The following is a 22,586-nucleotide window of genomic DNA, read 5'->3' as shown; positions in this document are numbered from 1 at the left end:
CTGAAATTTTTATACTTTTGTAGCAAGAACTCTGTAGGTTGAATCACTCTCCAGCCCTTGTAGATCTATTTTCTTATATTCACATTTTAATCCGACCCTTCTGAATTGAACTGAAAAGAAATGAAACTCTATACTATCTTCAAATACTAATATTTGTACTGAGCTTAGTCATTAGTGTCCTCTTTTCAGTGACTTAACTATACAGATCAAAGATGTTCAAATAAAACAAGAAACCTGGAATGTGGAAAACCCAATAATAGTTCATTTTAAGTGTTAATTCTGTAAGATCAGCTGTGTTAAGATGTTTTTCAAGTACTCCCTCAGAGAGGCATGGGTTTTAAAGCATTTTCTCTTTATAGATTAAATAAAATTTACTGTAATAATAAAATTTGTGGGATTAAGGAGATGTAAAATTTATTCCCTTTCTGGATACTAAGTAAAGAAAATTAAGCAAATTGTAAAGTAGACCTTCTAATGGACCTATGAAATTTAAGTTAGAATTTATAAATTGTCTTCTATTTTTCAGCTCACTTTGTCCTGTCATATTTGGTCATGAAGTAAGTATATTACTTCACCTTCATTCAAAAAGTACATCAAGGTGTCAATATTAATACTAAAAAGTAATTAGATTCTCTTACCAGTTACTAATATTTTAATTTGAGTCACCATTCTCTATAAGTTGATTACGTTGGAGGCAAATAATAGCCTTCGGGAGCTGTCAGCAGCTACTGGGAATGCACCCCTGTGACACGTGGACAAAGTAATTAGACACCAGGTTAAAGTCAGCACCATAGGGAATGCCTCTTACTTGGGAATGGATTGTTGCCATACAAAGTTGTTCTTAGCAGTGTCTAAGATACCACTGATGTATATACTTTCAGTCTTCGTTTTTAATCATTGTGTTATAGAAGTTTATTTCTAGATGTTTTTACTTTAGAGACAGGTTTTTGCTGTGTTGCCCCACATAGCCTTGAACTTAGAACCCTCCTGTGTCGGTATCTCTAGCGCTGGGATTGTTGACATGCCTGGCTTTGCTTCTTGACTTCATTGTAAAAAAATAAAGTTCAGTCACAATTCAAAGTATCCTAGCTGGTAGTATAGCTCAGGGTTAGAGATCTGACTAATTAGGCACCAAGCCTTGCCCTCCATCAGCACTGTGAAGAGAAAACAGTCTCCAGACAGACAAGTCGTACTGTAACCATGCAGGAATGCCTCTTGCTAGTCATCTTGATGTTTTTCTTTTTTGTTCCCTCCTTCCACACGAGCTTGTTAAAGCAGGTTTGACGTTAGCACTCTTTGGCGGTAGCCAGAAGTACGCAGATGACAAAAACAGGATTCCTATTCGAGGAGACCCACACATCCTGATTGTTGGGGATCCAGGCTTGGGAAAGAGTCAGATGCTGCAGGTATCAATTATTTAGTATTTTACCTTCTGCTTATATAATGTATGAATAATTGACAGGTGACATTTCTCAACAAATGGCATTTTGGGTTGCAGAGGATCTAGTTTCTCTAGGGTATGGAGGAGCTGGAGTTCGTATTAGTGATGTGTGTTGTGTGTGTGGCTTTATCTTCACATCAGGCTGGTCTCCTGCCACACAGACCACATAGGCATCCTGGTCTCTGGCAATATTAACTATGATGAAATGCTGTTTTCCTTAGACCATTATCGCACCTAGTAATGCTTTGCTGATCTATTGTGATGTGACTACAGCAATGAACAATAGAGAAGGAAATACAGCTGGGTCATGTGTTCTATCCTGACAAGTATATAGGCATCTTGCCAGGGCTTCAGAATATTCTGGTAAAGGTAAGGGATCTATATCTGTGTACATTGCCACTGTTTCTCTGAATCTAAAGCAAAACAGCTTTTCTGACCAGTCAGTTGTTAGCCACCAAAGAAGATTTTGTCTCTGTCAGCCGGAGCCTGATGGTGTGTTCCTCTTGGGTTCGTGATGGCTCTAGAAGGTATTTTGTTGGAAGCTCGTGGTTTTCCCAGAGTGCCCTTCTTAAGGATGTCCACAAACCCCCTCCTTGCAGTCACTCCTATGCTGATGAATCTTTGTCTAGCAGTTGAGCGCTGGTTGTATATCACAGTTGTCTTTGAAACTCTTTGAGGATATAGGCAGCCTGAAGCTAGTACTTGTCCGCATGTAGTGCCCCAAGGTGATCCTGGTATGCAGACAGGATTACTTTGATCTTGCCATTGCATTTTCATCCCACCACCCTTCACATTGTCATCTTTATTCCCTGTGGTTCAATAGTAAACCTGTCTTTTTCATTCCTTTAAAACATTGCATCCTTGTTTGGGTCTCTGGCCAGAAGAACATACTTTAATCTGTTCTCAACCTTTGCAACAGCCTGATATTGAGGCAAGGGTTACCTAGTTATAGTAAAAGTGAAAGCAGAGGCTGAAGAGCTGGTTAGGTGATTAAAAGCAATTGGTACTCTTCTAGAGGACCTGGATTTGGTTCCCAGTACCCACATAGCAGATCACAGCTATCTGTGTTTCCAGTTCCAGTGGATATGACATCATCTTCTGGCCCCCCAGGCACTGCACACATGTAGTACACTTAATACATTCATGTAAAACACCAACACACACCCCCCCCCAAAACAATAAAAACAATTTTAAAAAGCTATAATATTAGAGGCCATGTTTTAGACCAGCACTACTGGGAAGCACTTAGCATTTATATTCCTACTTTCTTCTGACCACTTAGTAAACCACCCCACTCTCAGATCATGGTGAGACTTCTCAAAAAAGACTAACAAAGAGGCCTGCGAGTGTAGCTCAGTTGATAGAATACTTGTCGTACAAAGGACAGCTGTGGTGGTGTACCCTTGTAAAAGCAGCGCTCCAGGGCCATCCTCTTACCACTAGTGACTCTGAAGAGGACCCTGTCTTGGGGAGAAACAAGTGGCTCAGCAGTTGAGAACATTTGCTCCTATTCCAGAGGACCCAAGTTTGGTTTCCAACAGCCTTGTCAGGTGACTCAGAATCACCTGTAATTCCATCTCCAGGAAACCAGTACCCTCTTCTGGCTTCTATGGGCACCAGTGTGTTTGTGGTGCACACACAGAAATATCCATCAGGGCTGGAGAAATGGCACAGCCATTAAAGGGTAGGCTCACAACCAAAAATATAAGAAATATCCATCAAAAAAAATTCAGGGATAAAGCCCTTACTTAGCATGTGCGCACTACCAGGGTTTGAACCGCTGCCTGTGGTCAGTGATTCTTTTTTAACTGTGTGTGTGCGTGCGTGCCTGCCTGTGTGTTACTGTGTGGAGGCAGCCAGGTGTCTTCTATCACTCTGCATGCTGCTCTTTGAGATGGGGTCTCTCACTGAACTTTGGAGCTTGTTATTTTGAGTAGAATGTCTGGCCAGCAAGTCCCTAGGAACTGCTGTTTCCACTCCTGAAGCTCTGGGATTAGGAACGTTACACTGCTTTGTCTAGCTTTTACAAGGGCGCTGGGGATCTGGACTTTGGTTCTCATGCTACATGGCAACAAAGATGAGCCATTTTTCCATCCCTCTGAATGATTCTTTTAAAACTTTTGTTTTTAATAGGCAGCATGCAATGTGGCACCCCGTGGTGTGTATGTCTGTGGAAATACCACCACCAGCTCTGGGCTGACGGTAACTCTTTCAAAAGACAGTTCCTCTGGAGATTTTGCTTTGGAAGCTGGTGCTCTGGTACTTGGTGACCAAGGTGAGAAACAAAAGGGATTAATAGTTCTGGGCTTAAAAACTTCCTTCAGATGAACAATGGTGATGCACGCCTTTAACCCCAGCAATCAGGAGGCAGAGGTAGGCGGATCTCTATGAGCTTGTGACCAGTCTGGTCTGCAAAGTGAGTTCCAGGATAGCCAAGACTGTTACACAGAGAAACCCTGTCTCAAAAAAATGCTAAAGAAAGAGAAAAAAAAAAAACACAAAAACCAACCAACCAACCAACCAAAAACCTCCAAAACAAAACAAAAACTTTACTTCTTAGAACACTGGGCTTGCTGTGTAAATCGGATTACCTCCAGCCTCTGCCACCTAAATGCTGAAATTAGAGGCACATGCACCACCTCTGGCATACGTTCTTCATTTTGATGAATTTACTTTAGTATGAGAGCCATTTAAATAGCACTGTCCCAACCAGTAGATTGACAATGTCAAATAATTGAACATACAGTACTATCATATTTATTTCTGTTACACAATTGAAACTGATTTGTTTTCAGAATCTTACAGCAATATATGTTGAAATTAAATAATCAGATAAAGCGTGGGTGGTTTCTACACCTCCCACCTAATATCCCTGTCACATCTGTGATCATTTCTTTTGGAGTTCTGTGGTAAGTTCCTTATGGAGTGGATTGAACTTAGCCTGTAGACTACTTTGTTCCCATTGCTTAGTGTGTGTACAGTGAGTACCCAGCGAGAGCCTTACTGTTACTTAGCTCAAAATTGTTCTAATTACCTTGAAACAGGAAAGAAGATGGATACCATCTTGTGCTCTAGAAGAACTGCCCCATGAACTTAGAGCTGCTACTTAAGTAGTTTCACTGTGCTGATCTCCATCTTGGCCTTCTTCTGTGGCAGAATCTGTCCTCATTGACATGCCTACCTTTTCTTTCCAGAGCGGTTATCACCACATTTTCAATTGTCTGCCTCTTTCTGGCCAGATAAATTCACAAGGGGAGGGCGATTTTGTATTTCTGGTGCTGTTCTCCATGTGTGGAGCATGCCACTGGTGTCCAACTAATAATCAGCAATTATCTGCTGAAGCAGGTGTCGTCTGGTGTTGTCAGAAGTCGCAGTGCTTTCCCTGAGGTCTCAGTGGGAGGAAATAGTGCACGTAAGGGTAGTTAGCTGGCAGACTCAGGCTACTTCTTAGAAGGCAGGGTGATTAGAGGGTTAGGTGTACAACCACTAATGAAGTGTAAGATGTGAAATGTTAGTTCCATGTTTTGCATATATTTAGATTAACTAAACACTGTGAGGCTATCTAGCACAGTTAGATACGTAGAAAGGAATTTTACAAATACCAGTAGGACTGAGTTCTAGCAACAAACAGGGTTCTGTAAAATCTTTACAAGGGCTGTGAGGTAAAAAGAAAATATAAAGCTTTTAAAAAATAGTCTTTTCTAGTTAGATGGTGGTAATGTGCACCTTTAATCTCAGCACTCAGGAGGTATAGGCAGGCAGATCTCTCTGAGTTTGAGGCCAACGTGGTCTATAGGGCAAGTTCCCAGACAGGCTTCAAAACCACACAGAGAAACCTTGTCTTGAAAAACTCAAAAGAAAAGAAAAAAAAAGAAAAGAAAGAGAGTATTTTCCTTCAGCATCTGATGAAATGACCAGAAGAGGTTTACATATTAAATTTTGTGACTTAACGTTCGTACTCAAACAAGCAGAAGAGTTGAGGGTGGTTCTAGTTCTTGGTTTTCGCCATGGGCCAGGACTGGAGAGATGGCTCAGCAATTAAGAACACTTGTTCTTTCAGAGGAGGACCTGGGCTCATTTCCCAGCCTTATAACTATCTGTAACTCCAGTTCCAGGGGATTTGACACCCTCTTAGCTCCTTGGGTACCAAGCACACTTGTGGTACACTTAATATACATACAGGCAACATACTCATACACATAAAATAATAAAAAAAATCCAGGGATGAGAATGTGCTTGTGATCCCAGCCTTCAGGAAACTGAGGAGGGAACCATGATTCTGAGGCTTTATAGATCACCCAGGCTATCTAATGAGACCTTTAAAACCAACTGACACGAGGGCACAGCAGACTTCAGTCCATACGTGGATCCCTGTGTTGGGCCTGTAAAAGCTATAACTTTTTAAAATATAGTGCTAAAGAATTGTACAGAAAAATCAATCAAACAAACAAAACCAACCATAAGTGTATGTAAACTATGGCCTCCTGAACCTAAGATACTTACTTATGGACCCTTTCAGAAAAAGTTGGCTGCCTCGCTTTATACTTTGTGAAGTAGGAGCCAACAGAGGGAGTTGCTTGATTTTGTTCCCACCTCATCCCCGCTTGGGAGGAAATGTGCAAACAACTAAGAATTCCCAGTAACATCATTGTCAGAGGCATGGACAGGACAGCGGGCAGCACAGGAAGCGTGATGTGCACACAGCCGACCCCGGAGGGAGGGTCATGTCCTAGAGCTCTGTGGAGCAGCCTCGTGCCTTCCTCATGGGTGGGTGAGCCCTCTCAGCAGAGGAGGAGAGGTGGCGCAGAGTCCAGTCACTCTTGTTTCCCTTTCCTGGGTCACTTGCAGGTTACTAAAATGTAGTCAACAACCTAGTCTGTAAACTAACAGACAAGGGGAAAGGGTGGATCACAATTAGAGAAGGAAAAGTACTGGTAGGAACGACAGTATAAACAGGCTTGAGCAGAACAGCCAGTAAACATGAACAGGATAAACAAGCAAGGTAGCACAAAACTGAAATCCAAATACCAATGAAAATTTCCCAGGAAACTTAATGAGAACACGAATTTAATGAAATAAAATGAGACAAAGATATGAAATAAAATGAGATAAAGATACTAGAATAAGAAATTACTGGATGGTGGTGACACATGCTTGTAATTCCAGCACTCAAGAGGCAGAGGCAGGCAGATCTCTATGAGTTCAAGGCCAGCCTGGTCTACAAAGCAAGTTGCAGAACAGCTAGGACTATTACACAGAGAAACCTTGTCTTGAAAAAACCAAAAACATAAAAATAAAAATTGATAATCAATATAGGAAACTGACCCTGCCAAATGAGAGGATGTAGAGGAAAGGCTTACAATAGTGTCAATGAGTATGGAAGAAAAGAGCAAAGTTCTGAATAACTAGACGTGGGCATCTGTAGAGATGACGAGAAAGGAAATGCTACACAAAGGGAAGTTGGTTCCGTGAAGTAGGAACCCAGAAGTGGCACTGGAATTGAAGGATGTGCGAGAGCTCTGATTCTAATGTGCCTTAGGTTCAAGTCCCAGCACCACAAACTAGATGTATAGGTCTTTAAACGTGAACAAGCTAAAAAGCAGTTATTTCTCATATGTGCTTAGCTGGCAAGGATTAGGTGGCCACAGAGTATTAATGAGTCTAACCATGGGAAAGCCCTCCAGAGAATCCCCTAACTGGTGTGCACAAGTGGGAGAAAGCACACTACCAGATGTGCTAATGATCCCAGTAACTTGTACTTCAGGCATGACATCCCTGGTACTCAAAAAACCTGCAGTGGTGGTACTATGTGTTAGAGTCCCTGCAAGTGCCATCAATCAATGCCTCCCTTTCCTGAGCCATGTTTGCGCCTTCTGACTGGAGCTATGTTCAACCTGAATCATGTTGCCTACAGTCCCCCAAAGACTCAGCTCAAGGAGTACGTTTTCCTTCAGCCCTTTTAATTCCCCTAGTTAAGCTAGACTGTGCTCCAGAAAGCAGGCACATAATCCTGCATATCCTAAGAGGTTTGAGAAGTACATTTCTTCGATGTCTGTGTCTTACCTGACTGATTAGGTCTTGATGCATTTTAAGACTTGCATATCTTCATATATGGAGCCACCTCATAGTGTGTTACCCACAGAGAATGGTGAATAATGCACAAGCTTTAGTAATAAGATAGATGTATCATGTGCTATAAAATAAATGGCAGTTCTCATTAACTCCTGATATTTTAAGTTCTAGAAATAAATGGAAATAATCATTGTGCAGTAACCTCTGCCTTAACAGATTTGAAGCCTGACCAGAGAAAGATGTTTTTGTCTATTTTCCTACTGTGCTTGTAGGCATTTGTGGAATAGACGAATTTGATAAAATGGGGAACCAACATCAAGCCTTGTTAGAAGCCATGGAACAGCAGAGCATTAGCCTTGCTAAAGCTGGTGTGGTTTGCAGCCTCCCTGCAAGGACTTCCATTATTGCTGCTGCAAATCCAGTTGGAGGACACTACAATAAAGCCAAAACAGTTTCTGAGAATTTAAAGTAAGTCTCTTCAAATGTGTGTGCTGTGATCACTAAGGAAAAGATAGCTGAACATATCAGTGGATAGCTCACAGAAGTTACAGGTCTCCAGCAAATGTCCAGAAATGTGCTAAAGTCCTGAAAAAAAAAAAAACAGTAAGGTGCCACAGATAGCCTACCAGACAGGCCAAGGTTTTAGATGCACTTATCTATGTTAAAGGAGTGGGAAAGAATCCTCATGTCCTCCGTATGTTGAAAACTACCTTGTATGATTCTGTAATTCTGTTTATTCTAAGTACTCTATGCTTAGGAAATCCTGATCATAGTTAGCAACTCCATAGACATGTGTGTGGAATGTGCATTGCAGTGTTAACACCATCAAAAATCAGAAATTGTTTAAACCTCAGTAAGACTGAATAGTGGGAAGCAGCAGTGAGAAGCTAGTGGCTTTGCATACCCTGATAAAGGATCCTTGTCTGCTTAGTAAGAAGGCTATGTTGTGTACTTAAGGGCTGTGCCCTCACTCTTTCAAGAACAAAGTTCACTTTGTTCTTCCTCTTTTTTGGTCTTGTTTTTTGTTTGTTTGAGACAGGGTTTGTCTGTGTGTACTTGACCTGGAACTTTCTCTAGCTCAGGCTGGCCTTCAACTCACAGAGATCTACCTGCCTCTATCTCCCGAATGCTGGGATTAAAGGGGTGCACCACCACCTCCTGGCTTGTGCTTCCACTTCTAATTTATTTTGTATTTTGTACGGGGTGAATGCAATGTGTATAAAAGAAAAACAGACTTAAGTGACATAAAAGTGAGAGGACAATATCTCAGGGAAAACTAGTGCCTTACTAGAGCAGCTTATTTCTTTCTCTTTTGGAAATTTACTTTTTCTTAAAGATTTATTTGTTTTTATTTTATGTATATTGGTATTTTCCCTGCATGTCAGAAGAGGGTGTTGGACTCCCCTGGAACTGGAGTTACAGCTGGTTGTGAGTGCTGTGGGTACTGAGCCATCTCTTCAACCTCTCCCATTCCCTCTTGTTTTTGAAATGGGGAATCTCACTGTGTTACTCATTGCTAGTCCTAAATCCATAGGTTTAAGTGACCCTTGCTGTCTTCTTCTGTCTTCCACTATCTTCTCGTCTATAGAAGCTACAGGCATGTGATGCTGTCCACAGCTAATGTTAAATAATTTATACATCTTGAGCTGGGTGTGGTGGCACACGCCCTTAATCCCAGCACTTGGGAGGCAGAGACAGGTGAATCTTCTGTGAGTTCGAGGCCATCCTGGGCTGCATAGTGAGACCCTGTGTCCAAAAAACATAAATAAATAAATTTAAGATAGGTTAGAAATTTTGCCAGGTGGTGCTTGTGATACTCTCTGTCAAAAAAAAACATACATATATACATACATGCATGCATAAATTAGAAATTTTGCCAGGTGGTGGTTGAGCACACCTTTAATCCCAGCACTCTGGTGGCAGAGGCAGGTGGATTTCTGAGGGGCCAGTGTTGTCTATAAAGTGAATTCTAGAACAGCCAGGGTTATATATGGAAACCCTGTTTGAAAAACCAAAAATAAATAAATAATTATAATAATAGATCTAAGAAATTTATACATCTAAAATAGAAATTGTCAGGTTAGCAAGATCAAGGTAAAGGTTTATTCCAGAACCAACTCCTGTGAATTCCATGGTACCATGGAATGTGTGTGCTTCATGGTGTGCTTCATGGTACACACACACACACAAATACATCTAAAGAGAAATTTTTTTAAGTAAAAAATAGAACACAATTGCAATTGCATTTGGAAATTTGCAGTGTTTTTTCATTGCTTCCAACAAAGTCAATCTTCTGTTAATGGATTTCCCTTAGTAAAATAATGATATTCTGTTTTATAAAGTCTGTATAATCCTGGTGAGCAAACCCTACACAGACTTGGTTCTGTTTTTAGCACAAACATTCTTTGGTGGTTTCAGCAAACTTTTTAAAACTACCTAGATTGGTTTTTCTTGTTATAAATAGGAAAGCTCCTGGTCAGTGGGCTCAGTGTGATGCCTAAAAGAGTGTAGCATCTTTACTCTGCTGTGTTTAACTGAACACGAGTACTGGAGAGACAGTGTTTAGATGAGATAAGCCATCAAAACATGGCTGGAAATATGTCTCAGCAGTTAAAGAGCACTTGCTGCTCTTGCAGAGGACCTGGGCTTGGTTCCTAGCACCCACGTAGCAGCTCACAACCATCCTTGATTTTAGGTCCAAGGCATCCAACATCCTTTTCTGACTTGCTCAGGCACCAGGCACACCTCTGGCTCATAGACATACATGCAGGCAAACCCCCCCCCCCCCATGCATGTGAAAGGAAAAAAAGTCAAAAAGAGCTATGAAAGCACTGATAGATAGGCTCTGTGTCCATGAGCACGTAGGTCTCAGTGACTCTGCGGTATGAGGAGAGACCACATCCACAGCTGTCCAGCTATGTGAGGAGTGGGAACACGCAGCTCTGCGGAAAGCTTATTTTTTTAACCTAAAGCTTGACTGTTCCTTAGGAGTTCTGCGCGGAACTAGTAAACAAGTCAACACTTTCTTAGGCTTTTCTGCTTCTTTGTTCCCTACTTCCTAGGATGGGGAGTGCCCTACTGTCCAGATTCGATTTGGTCTTTATCTTGTTAGATACGCCAAATGAGCAGCATGACCACTTACTTTCTGAGCATGTGATCGCAATCAGAGCTGGGAAGCAGAAAACCATTAGCGGTGCCACGGTAGCTCGGACGCTCAGTCAGGATCCAAACACTTCGGTACTTGAAGTAGTTTCTGAGAAACCATTATCAGAAAGATTAAAGGTATTCCTATTTCTTAATCATTTAGTTTCATTGTGCTTAAATGTGCAAATTCTATGTGTTATGGGGGCTGGGAGTATGTCATAGTGGTTTATTATGTGCTTAGCATGTACAGAGCTCTAGATTTAATCCTCAGCATCTACCCCTCCCCCCCAGAATAAAATCCACCTTCCTCCTCATCCCTAGATATTTACCTGGTACTTTGGAATTTGAAGCAGTGGTTCTCAAACTGGGTACAACTCTTTTTTGAGGGGTTGCATATCAGATATTGTGCATATCACAAACTTACATTACGATTTATAAGAACAGAATAAGTTATGAAGTAGCAATGAAATAATTTTATGGTTGGAGGTCACAACAATCTGAGGAATTAAAGGGTCGCAGCATTAGGAAGGTTGAGAACCACTGATCCAAGGCTGGGATTGGAAGCTGTAACCATAGTGTTTGGTTTATTTGGAGAAGTTTTGGAACTTCTTAATTTACCTAAACAAGGTAACTTTTTTGTTTTTATTTTTTGTTTGTTTGTTTTGTTTTGTTTTTTTATTTTTAAATTCTACTCTAGGTGGCTCCTGGAGAGAAAACAGATCCAATTCCACATCAGCTGCTGAGGAAGTACGTTGGTTATGCACGGCAGTATGTCCACCCAAGGCTCTCCGTAGAAGCTGCCCAGGCTCTTCAGGACTTCTATCTGGAGCTCCGCAAGCAGAGCCAGCGCATGAGCAGCTCACCCATCACCACCCGGCAGCTGGAGTCTCTGATCCGTCTGACAGAGGTTTGCATTTCCCTGCAGTCATGCTTTTTGTGGCTCGAGGAAGAGGGAAGGAGCTCAGCCTGTAAGTTCAGTTACTTAGGATGCTGAGGCAGGAGGATTGCAAATTGAAGGCATGCCCAGATTACAGAGTGAGTCCAAGGCCAGACTAGGTTACCTAGTATGAGATATGTCTAAAAAATCAACAAAGAGATGACACATAGTTCAGTGGTCTTGAGTGCTTCCTCAGTGTGTGTAAGTCCTAGGTTCAGTCTCCAGTACTATAAGAGAGGGTGTGTGTGTGTGTGTGTGTGTGTGTGTGTGTGAGAGAGAGAGAGAGAGTATGTATGTATGTGTCTGTGATACTATGATTTCTCTTTTGATCAGTTTTTTTCACTATTGACTAGATCTGTCTAGGAGACATTAAAAAATTTTTAAAAACATAAAAGGATGAATAAAAGTTTTTTTAAAAGAAGATTTAGTTACTTTTGTAGCATATTAAAGCTATAGATTTCTTTCTAGGCACCAGTTATGCCAAGCAATGTCAATTTTTTTAATGACACTGTAGATTGCTGGAGTGTCTGAAAAATGGTTAGATTACCTAGAATCCTGGGCTTCCAAGTGTTGAGCATATGGGAACATGGAATATGTCGAGTGTCTTGACTACTTGATTTGATTGTGTGACAGATCGGTAGGTGTAGGCAGCCTTTCTAAGAGCACTGTTTGTCACATTGCATGGTGCTCTGAGTACTGTTGCAGTTAAAATTAGCTGCAGTGAATGGTAAGGTTCTTGTGATTCTAAAATATGATTGACACCTCTGTTATTTGAGTTTAAATAAACTGTGATTTCCTGAAAATAAAAGGCAAGAACAAAAAACACATTTTCATAACCAAAACTCATAAAATGAACACTCAGAAAAAAATATGAGTAGGTAAAAGTAAATTTTGGTTATATTTAAGCTATTTGTACATTTTTCTAATTTTTTGCTTTTGTTTTTTGAGGCAGGGTTTCTTTGTGTATCTTTGGTGCCTGTTCTGAAACTTGTTCTGTAGACCAGGCTGACCTCAAACTCACTGAGATTCGCCTGCCTCTGCCTTCCGAGTGCTGGGATTAAAGGCGTGTGCTACCACTATCTGGTTACTTTTCTAATTTTTATTCTTTGAGAACTGTACACATGCATACAACTTATTTTAAGCATATTCACCCCCAGCCCTCCCCATACAGTGAAATACAGTGAATAATGAAGCTTAGGTACAACACACCGGCACAATCAATGGTTACAGTATTTATCATTTATTTTAAAATAGTTGTTTTCTTTCATAGGCACGAGCAAGGTTAGAATTGAGAGAGGAAGCAACTAAAGAAGATGCTGAAGATATAATTGAAATTATGAAACATAGGTAAGATTAACACTAATTTTACATTTGTCTGGGGGCAGTGTATATACATGTGTGGTCATCAGAGAACAACTGAAGTCAGTTTTTGTTCTTCATCCACGTGGATTGAACCAATGCTGTCAGACCCATCAAATGCCTTTACCTACTCAGTCATCTTGCTGGCCCCTTAAATTTTGTATTTTTTACCTTTCTCTTTTTCTTTCTCAACTTTATCCCCCCATCCTCACTCCCTCCTTCCCTCTCTTCTTCCTCCCTATCTCCTCTTTCTGTCCTTTCTTCTTTCCTTTCTTCCTTTTGGATGTTCTTGATAGGTAATTTCTATTTCTTCAAAGGTAAATTGTATAGATACTGAACTTGCTTCATGTTAGGGTGCTTCGCCAGTTCCTCTCTGACCCTGAACCACAATTCTGTATAATTGAAGAGCAAGGGTTTTACAGTCCAACTTGAGGCTGCTATGGCAAGTTATACCAAAGGGACTGCAAGGTGGTTCAGTGCAGTAAAAGTTCTTGGCATACAAATTGGATGATTTGATTCCTGGAAACAACATAAATGCGGAAGGAGAGATCTAACTCCACAAAGTTGACTTCCACTCCTGTGCTGTGGCATGCATACTCATAATAACAGTAGTGTTCTGTCAGTGCTAATGTAGTGCATGCTGGCAGGCACTGCTGTCCTCTAGATCTGATGATATTAAAGGCTGCATAGATCCCCTTCCTCTGACTCATGCCATAAACTGAGATCAGATCTGTTGTGAACAGCCAATAGCTAGGCGGCGGGGAGGGGTATAGACAGGATTTCTAGGGAGAGAGAGGAAGAGGAGGAGGAGTGTAAGCAGGCAGATTGCACCAGAGAGATGCCAGGGAGACACTGAAGCGATAGGACATATGGTACAAAGTAGAGGTAACTGAGCCATAGAGAACACAGATTAATAAAACACATCAGTTTAAGTTATAAGAGCTAGTGGGACAAGCCTAAGCTAATGGCCAAGCCTTCATAATTAATAGGAAGTTTCTGAGTTGCTATTTGTGAGCTGGCGGCCCGATGAGAAAGTACTACTGCACAGATTAGACGTCACGACGATGTTTTGGGGTCTGGCTCTTGTGCTGTCCTTGTGGTTGTTCAGGAGTGTGGCGTTGATGACTGCTCTCCCCCCTTTCCCAGGAGGGAGGCTTCACCTTGCTTTGCTGTGCTCATGGCGGCTCTGGCCTTACCTGTGCCTTCTTCCCACAGGTACATAAGCAGACTTACGTAGACGGGCATCCTGCTGTCCACTAGAGCTTGAGCAGTAACTGCTTGTTCCCTGCTTTTATAACCAGTCTGTGGAAGCACAGCCTTCTCTTTAATTCACCGTGTCAGTAACAAGGGGAGAGAATAGTTTGATCAGTGCTTAGGATTGCCTAGCATTATCAGAGATTGAGACTGGCTAACACATCAAGTTCAGATCTGTTAAACTAACATGCTTTTTAGTGTATGAGAGAAAGGACCTTAGTGTGTTTACCAGTGTCTTTCCAGGGCCCACAGTCATGGCTAGCATTTGTTATTAAACATACTTCATTAATTCATCAATTAAAGTACTCTTTAAAAAATTTGCCCTTTTTAGTTACTATCTCTTCTGCGTCATTGAGACCACCATTAACATGTTATTCTGTGAAATTATACTTTTAACTGGGAAGCAGAAACCTGAACAAGAAAAATATGAACCATGACATAGTTTATCTGAGTTAGCATAATACATACTTGGACATTTTTTGAAAAGTAAATGTTTTTATTTAATAAACAGCTTATATGAGTATTCTTACACAATTGGAAATATTCTAGGAGTAGAACTGCCTACTGAGACTAGGTTGCTGTGAGCTTTTCCAATTCAGGGGAGTATGTCAAATGTTTTATGTATCTTTTTTTCAAATGGAAGCAAGGGAGCATGGATCAAAATTCCAGGTGTCACTCTTTAGGAATGTTAACATTTGGAAAGTCATTTGTCTTTCTGCCACAACTGTCCTCATCTGTAAAATGGAGTAAGGATAATTCTCAAAGCACAAGGTCACTAGGAGGATGCTTGTGATACTAAGTAGAATTGCCGTGTCAGTACTCAGAGCATTTCCAACAATAGAGGAGCGTTAGTTTGTTACATGATTCAGGTGGGTTAAGCCTGAAGGTCGTTAACGTGCCCTGTTCTGTCATGTGCTCCTGTCTTCCTGAATGATGCACATTTCTGTATGTACAGTTTTTTTTTCTCTACTCGAGGAACAGACCATGACCTCTGAAGGTCATTCCTAAGGACTCCTTAAGAAGGAACAGTGATTAGATTTGTTTACCACCCTGAGCCCACTTCCTAACAGGTGATCAATACATATTTGATAATTCCTGGGTAAAAACCTTCACTTGTTAAACTGGCAATGAGTTTTATGTGTCCCATTGTACAGATGGACTCAGCAGTAGAGCTGGATTACATCGTGGTTAATTCTGTCTGTAATGAGTATTTACAGACTCCATCCAAAACTCACTGTCAGATGTATTTCCCATTTTTGGTGATACTGTAAAAATAAAACAGAAGAGAAGTGGGGCTAGTGCCTGTCATTACTGCAAGTCAGCATGAGCTTAAGCTTATTCCTAGAGAATTTATTTTTAAGAATTTTTTTTATAGGTATGTGGAGGCAGGCTTTCCAGCCAGTTCCCAAATAGTCACAGAAACTTCCTGTTAATTATAATAAATGTAATAGATGTTTGACTGACAGCTCATGCTTGTTATAACTTAACCTGAATTTCTTATCTACACCCTGCCATGTGATGGCACCTTTCTTCAACACGACAGTTTCACCTTGTTTCTCTCTATGTCTCCTTGCAACTCCTAAGACTTTTCTTTCTTTTTTGTGCTCTTTTGTTGTCTGCAAGTCCCTCCTAACCTCTACCTGTCTAGCTACTGGCCATGCTCTTTTATTAACCAGTGGGAGCAATACATATGTACAGTGTGCAAAGATTGCTCCACAGCAGGTGTGGGTGTTTTGCCGGCACACATCTTGGCACCATATACACAGTGCCTTCTGAGGCCAGAAGTGAGAATGGAATCTCATGGAATTTCAGGTGCTTGTGAGCTGCCGTGTAGCTGCTCCGAAACTTGGGTCCTCTGCAAGAGCAGCCTGTGATCTTAACCATTTCTCCAGCCCCTCTAGAGTAGTTTGAAACATCTTTTCTTTGCAGCTGCTGTGGAATTTAATAGCACATGTTTACCTGGGAAAGCCAAAAATGCTATGGTCAGAAATTTTAGTTTTATTAATCAGAAAGAATGTTTTGTTATTTGTAATATTGTTTTTCAACTCTATGCTTTTGCATTTCATGTTTGCAAATTGGTTTTCTTAGCCCTACCTGACCTGGTACTTGTTATGTATTTCAGGATGACTTTAAACTCAAGGAAGTTCTGTGCCTTAGCTCCTGAGCACTGGGATTGTAGGCATGTACTGCCACTCCTGGCTGAAATGCTTTCTTTATAGCTGTAATTGTGTTCAAAATATGTTTCTGTCAATGTATATCAAATTAGATTCAAAGTAACTAGCTAAGTCTCACAGCCATTCCCAAACTTCTGTTATGACTTGGAAGCCCAGTCCAAAAATGTCTGTAGCCATGCCATGTGAGATAATTCTTTTTTCTCCACTTTTAAGCATGCTAGGAACTTACTCAGATGAATTTGGGAACCTGGATTTTGAGCGATCCCAGCATGGCTCTGGAATGAGCAACAGGTCAACAGCAAAAAGATTTATTTCTGCTCTCAACAGCATTGCTGAAAGAACTTACAATAATATATTTCAATTTCATCAACTTCGTCAGATTGCCAAAGAACTAAACATTCAGGTACCTGAATACTTAACAGATCGTTTTTGTAATAATTTCAGAGGGTCCTCATTACTAGAGGTCTACTAATTAGTTAAAAACTGATTGGCCCATTAGCTCAGGCTTCTTACTAACGCTTATAACTTTTATAAGTCCATTATTCTTATCTGTGTTAGCCATGTGGCTCGGTACCTTATTAGGCGGGGAAGTCACATCTTGCTTCTTCTGTGGCTGGGCCAGGACTTTGGAAAGGACTTCCTTCTTCCCAGAATTCTCCTGTTCTCATTGATCTGCCTCTGCTTCCTGTCTGGTTGTCCTACCTATACTTCCTGCCTGGCTACAGACCAATCAGCGTTTATTTAAAATATAATTGACAGAATACAGACCACTGTCCCACAACGGTAGTCTAAGTTGGGTTTTTGGTTAAGACAAAGTATTCTTTGCTTTTTCGACTATAGAAAGCACATACTATTTTATTTGCCTGGGATACTTGTTGGGTGTCTGTCTAGAGACTGATGTGAAAGTCATATTTGGTGTGTTCCTAAATGGGCTGACTCTGGATGTTTGCTTCTAGGTTGCCGTTTTTGAAAACTTCATTGGATCACTGAATGACCAGGGTTACCTCTTAAAAAAAGGCCCAAAGATTTACCAACTTCAAACTATGTGACAAACTTACCAAGTCAGAGCCACCTGTGGTTTATTATAGCTCAAAATCATCTTAATTACATAAACTGAAAATAAAAGGTCTGAAAAATGACACATAACTCATAATGAAAAAATGTTATTGTCAGCTGAGAAGTGGTGAGATTGTATATTAGTAATCCATAATTTATCCAGAAGGCTAAAAGTAAAATGTTTGTATTATTTTATCTAAATAACATGAACATTATTTATACTTTTTCTTGTCATATTTTTATTAGTGTTTTATAGTCTTATATATCAAGTGTCTCTCAGGCATCCAGGTAATATATAAACAAATGAGTATGTATTTTGGTGAAACTTTATTTATATTAAACTTTGAATTTCATAAAATGTTTACGTGAAAAAAACTCTTCATTTGTTTCTAACCCTTGTGGTCTGACTTGGTTTTTCATTTGGAAATAGTAGAAATCTTTTGACTTAAGCAGAAGTCCTTTCTAGAAAATTGTTTACAAAATTGTATGAAGACTGATAAAAGAAATGTAAAACTAGCTTGCTGTCATGGTGTCTCAAGCACGCCCACCTTCGTGCCTCACAGATGCCATTCCTACAGCAGGAAATGAGCATCTTCATCCGGCCTCTTTCTGTTGCGAGTTCAGAAGAAAAAGCACAACAAGAAACATTGGTTTGAAAAGCTGGACTAACTGGGGAGTTTTCTGATGTCTGCTTCAAGGAGGCAGAGCCCATAAAGTCAAAATTGACAATAGATTGTGAGAAGCTTCAAGTGAAACTGGACCTCTAGCCAAGACACCTTCGTATCTGTAACCATCAAACACTTCCACATATAAGCACTCAGGCATTGTGAGCCACTGGCTGGAAATATACTAAACTTCCAGGAAACCGGATGAATGAAAAATTGAAGAAACAAAATGAAGGAGGATTTTTCTGTCCTGCTAGCTAGTTCCTAAATAAATGACAAGGAGACTTCTTATTAATGATGAAAGCTCAGCTGATAGCTTAGTCTTGTTTCTAACTAGCTCTTATAACTTAACCTATTTCTATTCATTTACTTCCTGCCTTGTGGCTTTATTAACTCATCTCTGTAGTACCCATCCTGCTTGTTCTGCATCTCCTTGAGACTCTGCCTTCTTCTCAGCATTCTCTCTACCCTGAAAATCCTGCCTAGCTATTGGCTGTTCAACTTTTTATTAAACCAGTCTCAGTTACATATCTTCACACAGTGTAAAGGAATAGTTCACATTTCACACTTTGTGTCTAAAAAGGAAAGGTTTTAACGCTAACATAATAAAACTATAAACAATAAGTATCAGGTAAGAATTACATTTACAATGTCCAGTCCATTTGTGTTTGGCATATTTGGAGAAAATACTCCATTATTAATTCTATCTTGAAAGTCCAAAGCTCTGTATCTAATTTCTCTTTTATCATAACTAAGTAAAACTATAACTACCTAGTCTTGAACTCCATCAAAGACCTTAGACGTAATGTTACATGAGTAAACAGGAACTGTAGAGTAAACAACTTCTAAAAGTATAGAAACGTCAGGAACAGTTGACTGCCTGAACAGTCACCCAAGGACCCTCTGCAATGCTAGGGCATCCATCTTCAGCCTACAGAGCTAGAATATCTGTGAAGGAGGAGTTTTGAAGGACTATCCTACCGTGTCTTGGCAGGTGCTTTCCTTTGTGTCCAATTTGACAGTATACGGTCAGCAACTGAGGCAAGGGCAGTTTCTTGCCCAAATGGTTAGCTTTTACCACAAAGAAAGCAAAGTTCATTTGGAGATTTTTTGCCCATCTTTTTCTTTTCTCTTTCTTCTTTCTTTCTTTCTTTCTTTCTTTCTTTCTTTCTTTCTTTCTTTCTTTTTGAAGTAGATTGGTGCTGTCAGGAGCGTTCATGAAGAGCCTTGTTATAACATTTTAAATGCATATTCTGTAGGTCTTCAAAGTTTTTGAAGATCATCCTATCTAAAATATATCTCTGTGTGGTCTTGAAAACATATCTAACATGACTATAAGTTTGATTGTTATAGATGAGTAACTATTATTTATTATTAAATAATAGTTTAATAATAACTATACTTATTTATTATTTTAAATAGCTTTTAAAGCTAAAACTTTACATTTTATAATGAGCTGCATAGGCACAATACCTTAAACAAGAAACAATATACAGCATAACAAAATAAATTTTATACCAGTGTAAAATATTTGAGACAAGTAGTTGTTCAAAAATAGACTCAGCAATCTACCATTTTATCCCATCACTTTTATATTATATCCCCACTTTTTCCTTTTAGAAATAGATCCTTGAATCTAATAAAATTTTTGTTTAGCTTTCTCCCTGACCGTAACCAGTAACAATTTGTAACCAATACTCCTAAGCAATGACAAACATCCATAACCCACCAAATGATCAATAATCATTCACCTCATCTTGCGGTATGTGGGTACTGGGTTTTCTAAACTGCTTCATGTTGTCTGGGGGTGCTGGCATGTTTTGGGGACCCAGAGATAATTAGGATAATGGTCAAGTCCTGGCTAGAATAGTCTGTGAGACTGGGCCATTTCAGACAACTGCCTTGGAGCTGTGCTGGCTGCAGAACTCTGAGGAGACTGCACCAGAGGCGTCTGAGCGCTGGATCACCTGCCACTCATTTTCACTGGTGTCTGGTCCCCTTGCTGGGTTTTTTTCCCCCCATATCTGAACAGGTAAATATGCCACCTGTCTTGTAGTTCTCTAGGTTTGTTTCTTTATGTCTGTAGTCAGGATTTCCAGGTCTCCCCGATCAAATCCAATCTCTATCAACCTTGAAGGAATCCACAGCCTTTTGTTTTCTGCGGAGACAAAAGCATAACCTCTTCCCAATGTAACATTTTTTTAACTACCACTTTGAAGTTAAGGTATTTGTAAAATATGTAGGTTGATTTAATTTAGTGGCTTTATAACTCAGTGTCTCAGCAGCTGTTATTTGCTCATCGGCAACAATCAGAAAGGTTGAAGTCAGCAAACCACCACCCAGACCCAGACCCCTGTGCATTTCCATCTACACGACTTCCTCCTTTTCTCTTCTAAACAGTTTACTCTTTCTATGACTGTCTACACCCATTTTCTTTTCTTTCTTAAGTCTAGGCACATTTTTAAACACACCGTACTGTTTAGAGTTTTTCCCCCAGTCTAGATTTGTTTGTTTGGTTTTTTTTTTGCATATTTGTCACCTTTTCTGTCTGCATGAGCAAAATCTTAAACCACTGTGCACCCCAACTCAGGGTGTGTGGCAGCTCAAGCCCTCAGGCAATGGCTGGAAGACACATCCGTGTAACATGGCCCTTAGGAGAGAATGGGACTAGAAGCCACATTTGTCTCCACTTTGGTGTGTTTTAAAGAGGGAAGTTTGGGAATTGTGTTATCTTTTATTAATATCAAAATCCATGCACAGTGATTACAAGACAGAATGAGGAATCCAGCCTGTGTCGCCAGCTGCTCTGCGGTTCCCACTGGGGAACCAGCTCACTGCTGCTGCTCTACAACCCCGTTCCCAAGGCAATGGGGAAGCTCCAAGCTGCAGCTTGCTGTCAACTCACCCACCATCCAAGAGAGCATGTGACCATTTGCCCCTATTTCTTATTGGGTCACGCATCCCTAGAGACGACCACACCCATTCGGCCGAGCTGCTCCAATACAATTGTCTACCAGACTGAATTCTCAAAACAGTATTTGGAACTTTTTAAAAGCATTCTCAGATCTTATGTGAAAATGCATGCCCTCCCCCCCCCATCGGAAGCCACACATAGGAGATTTTTCTGTCCCACCAGCCAGCTCTCAAGACTTGTTAATTATGAAAGCTTGGCAAATAGCTTAGTCTTGTTTCTAACTAGCTTTTATATTAAGTCAACATAGCTTTATCATCTCCATAGATCCTATCCCGCTCACTCTGCATCTCCTTGAGACTCCATCTTCTTCCCAGCATCCTCTCTGTCCCCCAAATCCTGCCTAGTTATCAGCCATTTAGCTTTTTATTAAACTAATCACAGTGACATATCCTCACACAGTGTAAAGGAATATTCCACCACAACAAAAGACACCCCAAAACTGGGTTGGAGAAATGGCTTACTTAGTTGGCGAGGCTTGACATGCAAGCATGAGGGCCTGAGCTCAGATCCTCTTACAAAGCCGAGAGGGTTTGCAACCCTAACACGGGGCGGGTAGGACAGAGGCGGATTCCTGAAGCTCACTGGCCAGCCTCAAGTAGTGAGTCCCAATTCATAGATAAACCCAGTCTCAAAAAGTAAGGTGAAGTCACTCAACATCAGCCTCTTTCCCTGACCCCTGAACACCTACACCAAACACACACACAATGGCACTATATATTGAATAACGAAAATAAAACAAATACTCATATTTTATAATGTGCATTTAACTGATAATACATCCAAAATGAAAATGAAATGTGGGATAAAATGCCACAAAATACCATAAAAATATTAAGGCCTAACTTGAAGCAAATGGTAGTTGTTAGTCTAAATATAATGATGTAGTGAATTGAACCTAGGGACACTGAACTGGATCTACAGTTCAATATGGTGATGTCTACTTTTAAAAGATGTTTTTCTCTATGCTTAATTTTGGGGGAGGGTGGCAACGGGTGTCATGGTGTTCTTGTGAACTCAGAGAATTGAGTCAGTTGATCCCAGTTGAGTTGTCTCACCAGCTGGGGATTCGTTTTTTGGTTTTCCAGGCAGGGTTTCTCTGTGTCACAGCTCTGGCTGTCCTGGAAACTTGCTTTGTAAGCCAGTCTGGCCTGGACCTCAGAGAGCTGCCTGCCTCTGCCTCCTGAGTGCTGGAATTAAAGGCGAGCACCTGACCTTGCCCAGCCTAGAGTGTTGAAGGGCAAGAAGAGCTGATAATTTGTTAATAGAACGAAAAGCCTATTTCAGAAAAGTCAATGCATAGTAGCTTTTCATGAAAGAGGAAGATGAAATGCACAATCATTCAAAGAAAGATGGCCCTATCAGGTCGTTATGTCTAAGGGTAAGACTGTTACATAAGAGACTATAAGCCTAATTATGAGAAACGGCTGAATGTTTTCTTATATTCTGTATTTGTTTCTTTGGTATCTGTTGTCACAGTACCAAACTAACAGCTGAACATGGGGTGATTGTG

The 22,586-nt window shown here is 40.5% G+C and overlaps 1 protein-coding gene across 4 annotated transcripts in view; it reads left to right on the top strand.

Annotated features, from left to right (window-relative positions):
* The window catches only part of Mcm8 (minichromosome maintenance 8 homologous recombination repair factor), a 31,881-nt gene extending 13,928 nt beyond the window's left edge, over positions 1 to 17,953 (top strand). For 3 of the 4 annotated variants that reach the window (XM_048455393.3, XM_085696764.2, XM_048455392.3), the window contains exons 11-19: positions 527 to 557; positions 1,266 to 1,406; positions 3,575 to 3,716; positions 7,786 to 7,981; positions 10,576 to 10,795; positions 11,355 to 11,564; positions 12,865 to 12,941; positions 16,595 to 16,784; positions 17,338 to 17,953. In XM_048455393.3, the coding sequence (XP_048311350.2) occupies positions 527 to 557; positions 1,266 to 1,406; positions 3,575 to 3,716; positions 7,786 to 7,981; positions 10,576 to 10,795; positions 11,355 to 11,564; positions 12,865 to 12,941; positions 16,595 to 16,784; positions 17,338 to 17,430 (1,300 nt within the window). In that variant the 3' untranslated portion in view covers positions 17,431 to 17,953. The remainder of the gene's footprint in view (positions 1 to 526; positions 558 to 1,265; positions 1,407 to 3,574; positions 3,717 to 7,785; positions 7,982 to 10,575; positions 10,796 to 11,354; positions 11,565 to 12,864; positions 12,942 to 16,594; positions 16,785 to 17,337) is intronic. The other variant, XM_048455394.3, reaches the window with a different exon arrangement.
* Positions 17,954 to 22,586: the final 4,633 nt, after the last annotated feature.

The sequence above is a fragment of the Myodes glareolus genome, chromosome 10 (assembly GCF_982192425.1).
Source record: "Myodes glareolus chromosome 10, mMyoGla1.1, whole genome shotgun sequence".
In the NCBI taxonomy this organism is placed as follows: Eukaryota; Metazoa; Chordata; class Mammalia; order Rodentia; family Cricetidae; genus Myodes; species Myodes glareolus.
This window is presented reverse-complemented; position numbering and strand designations above follow the sequence as displayed.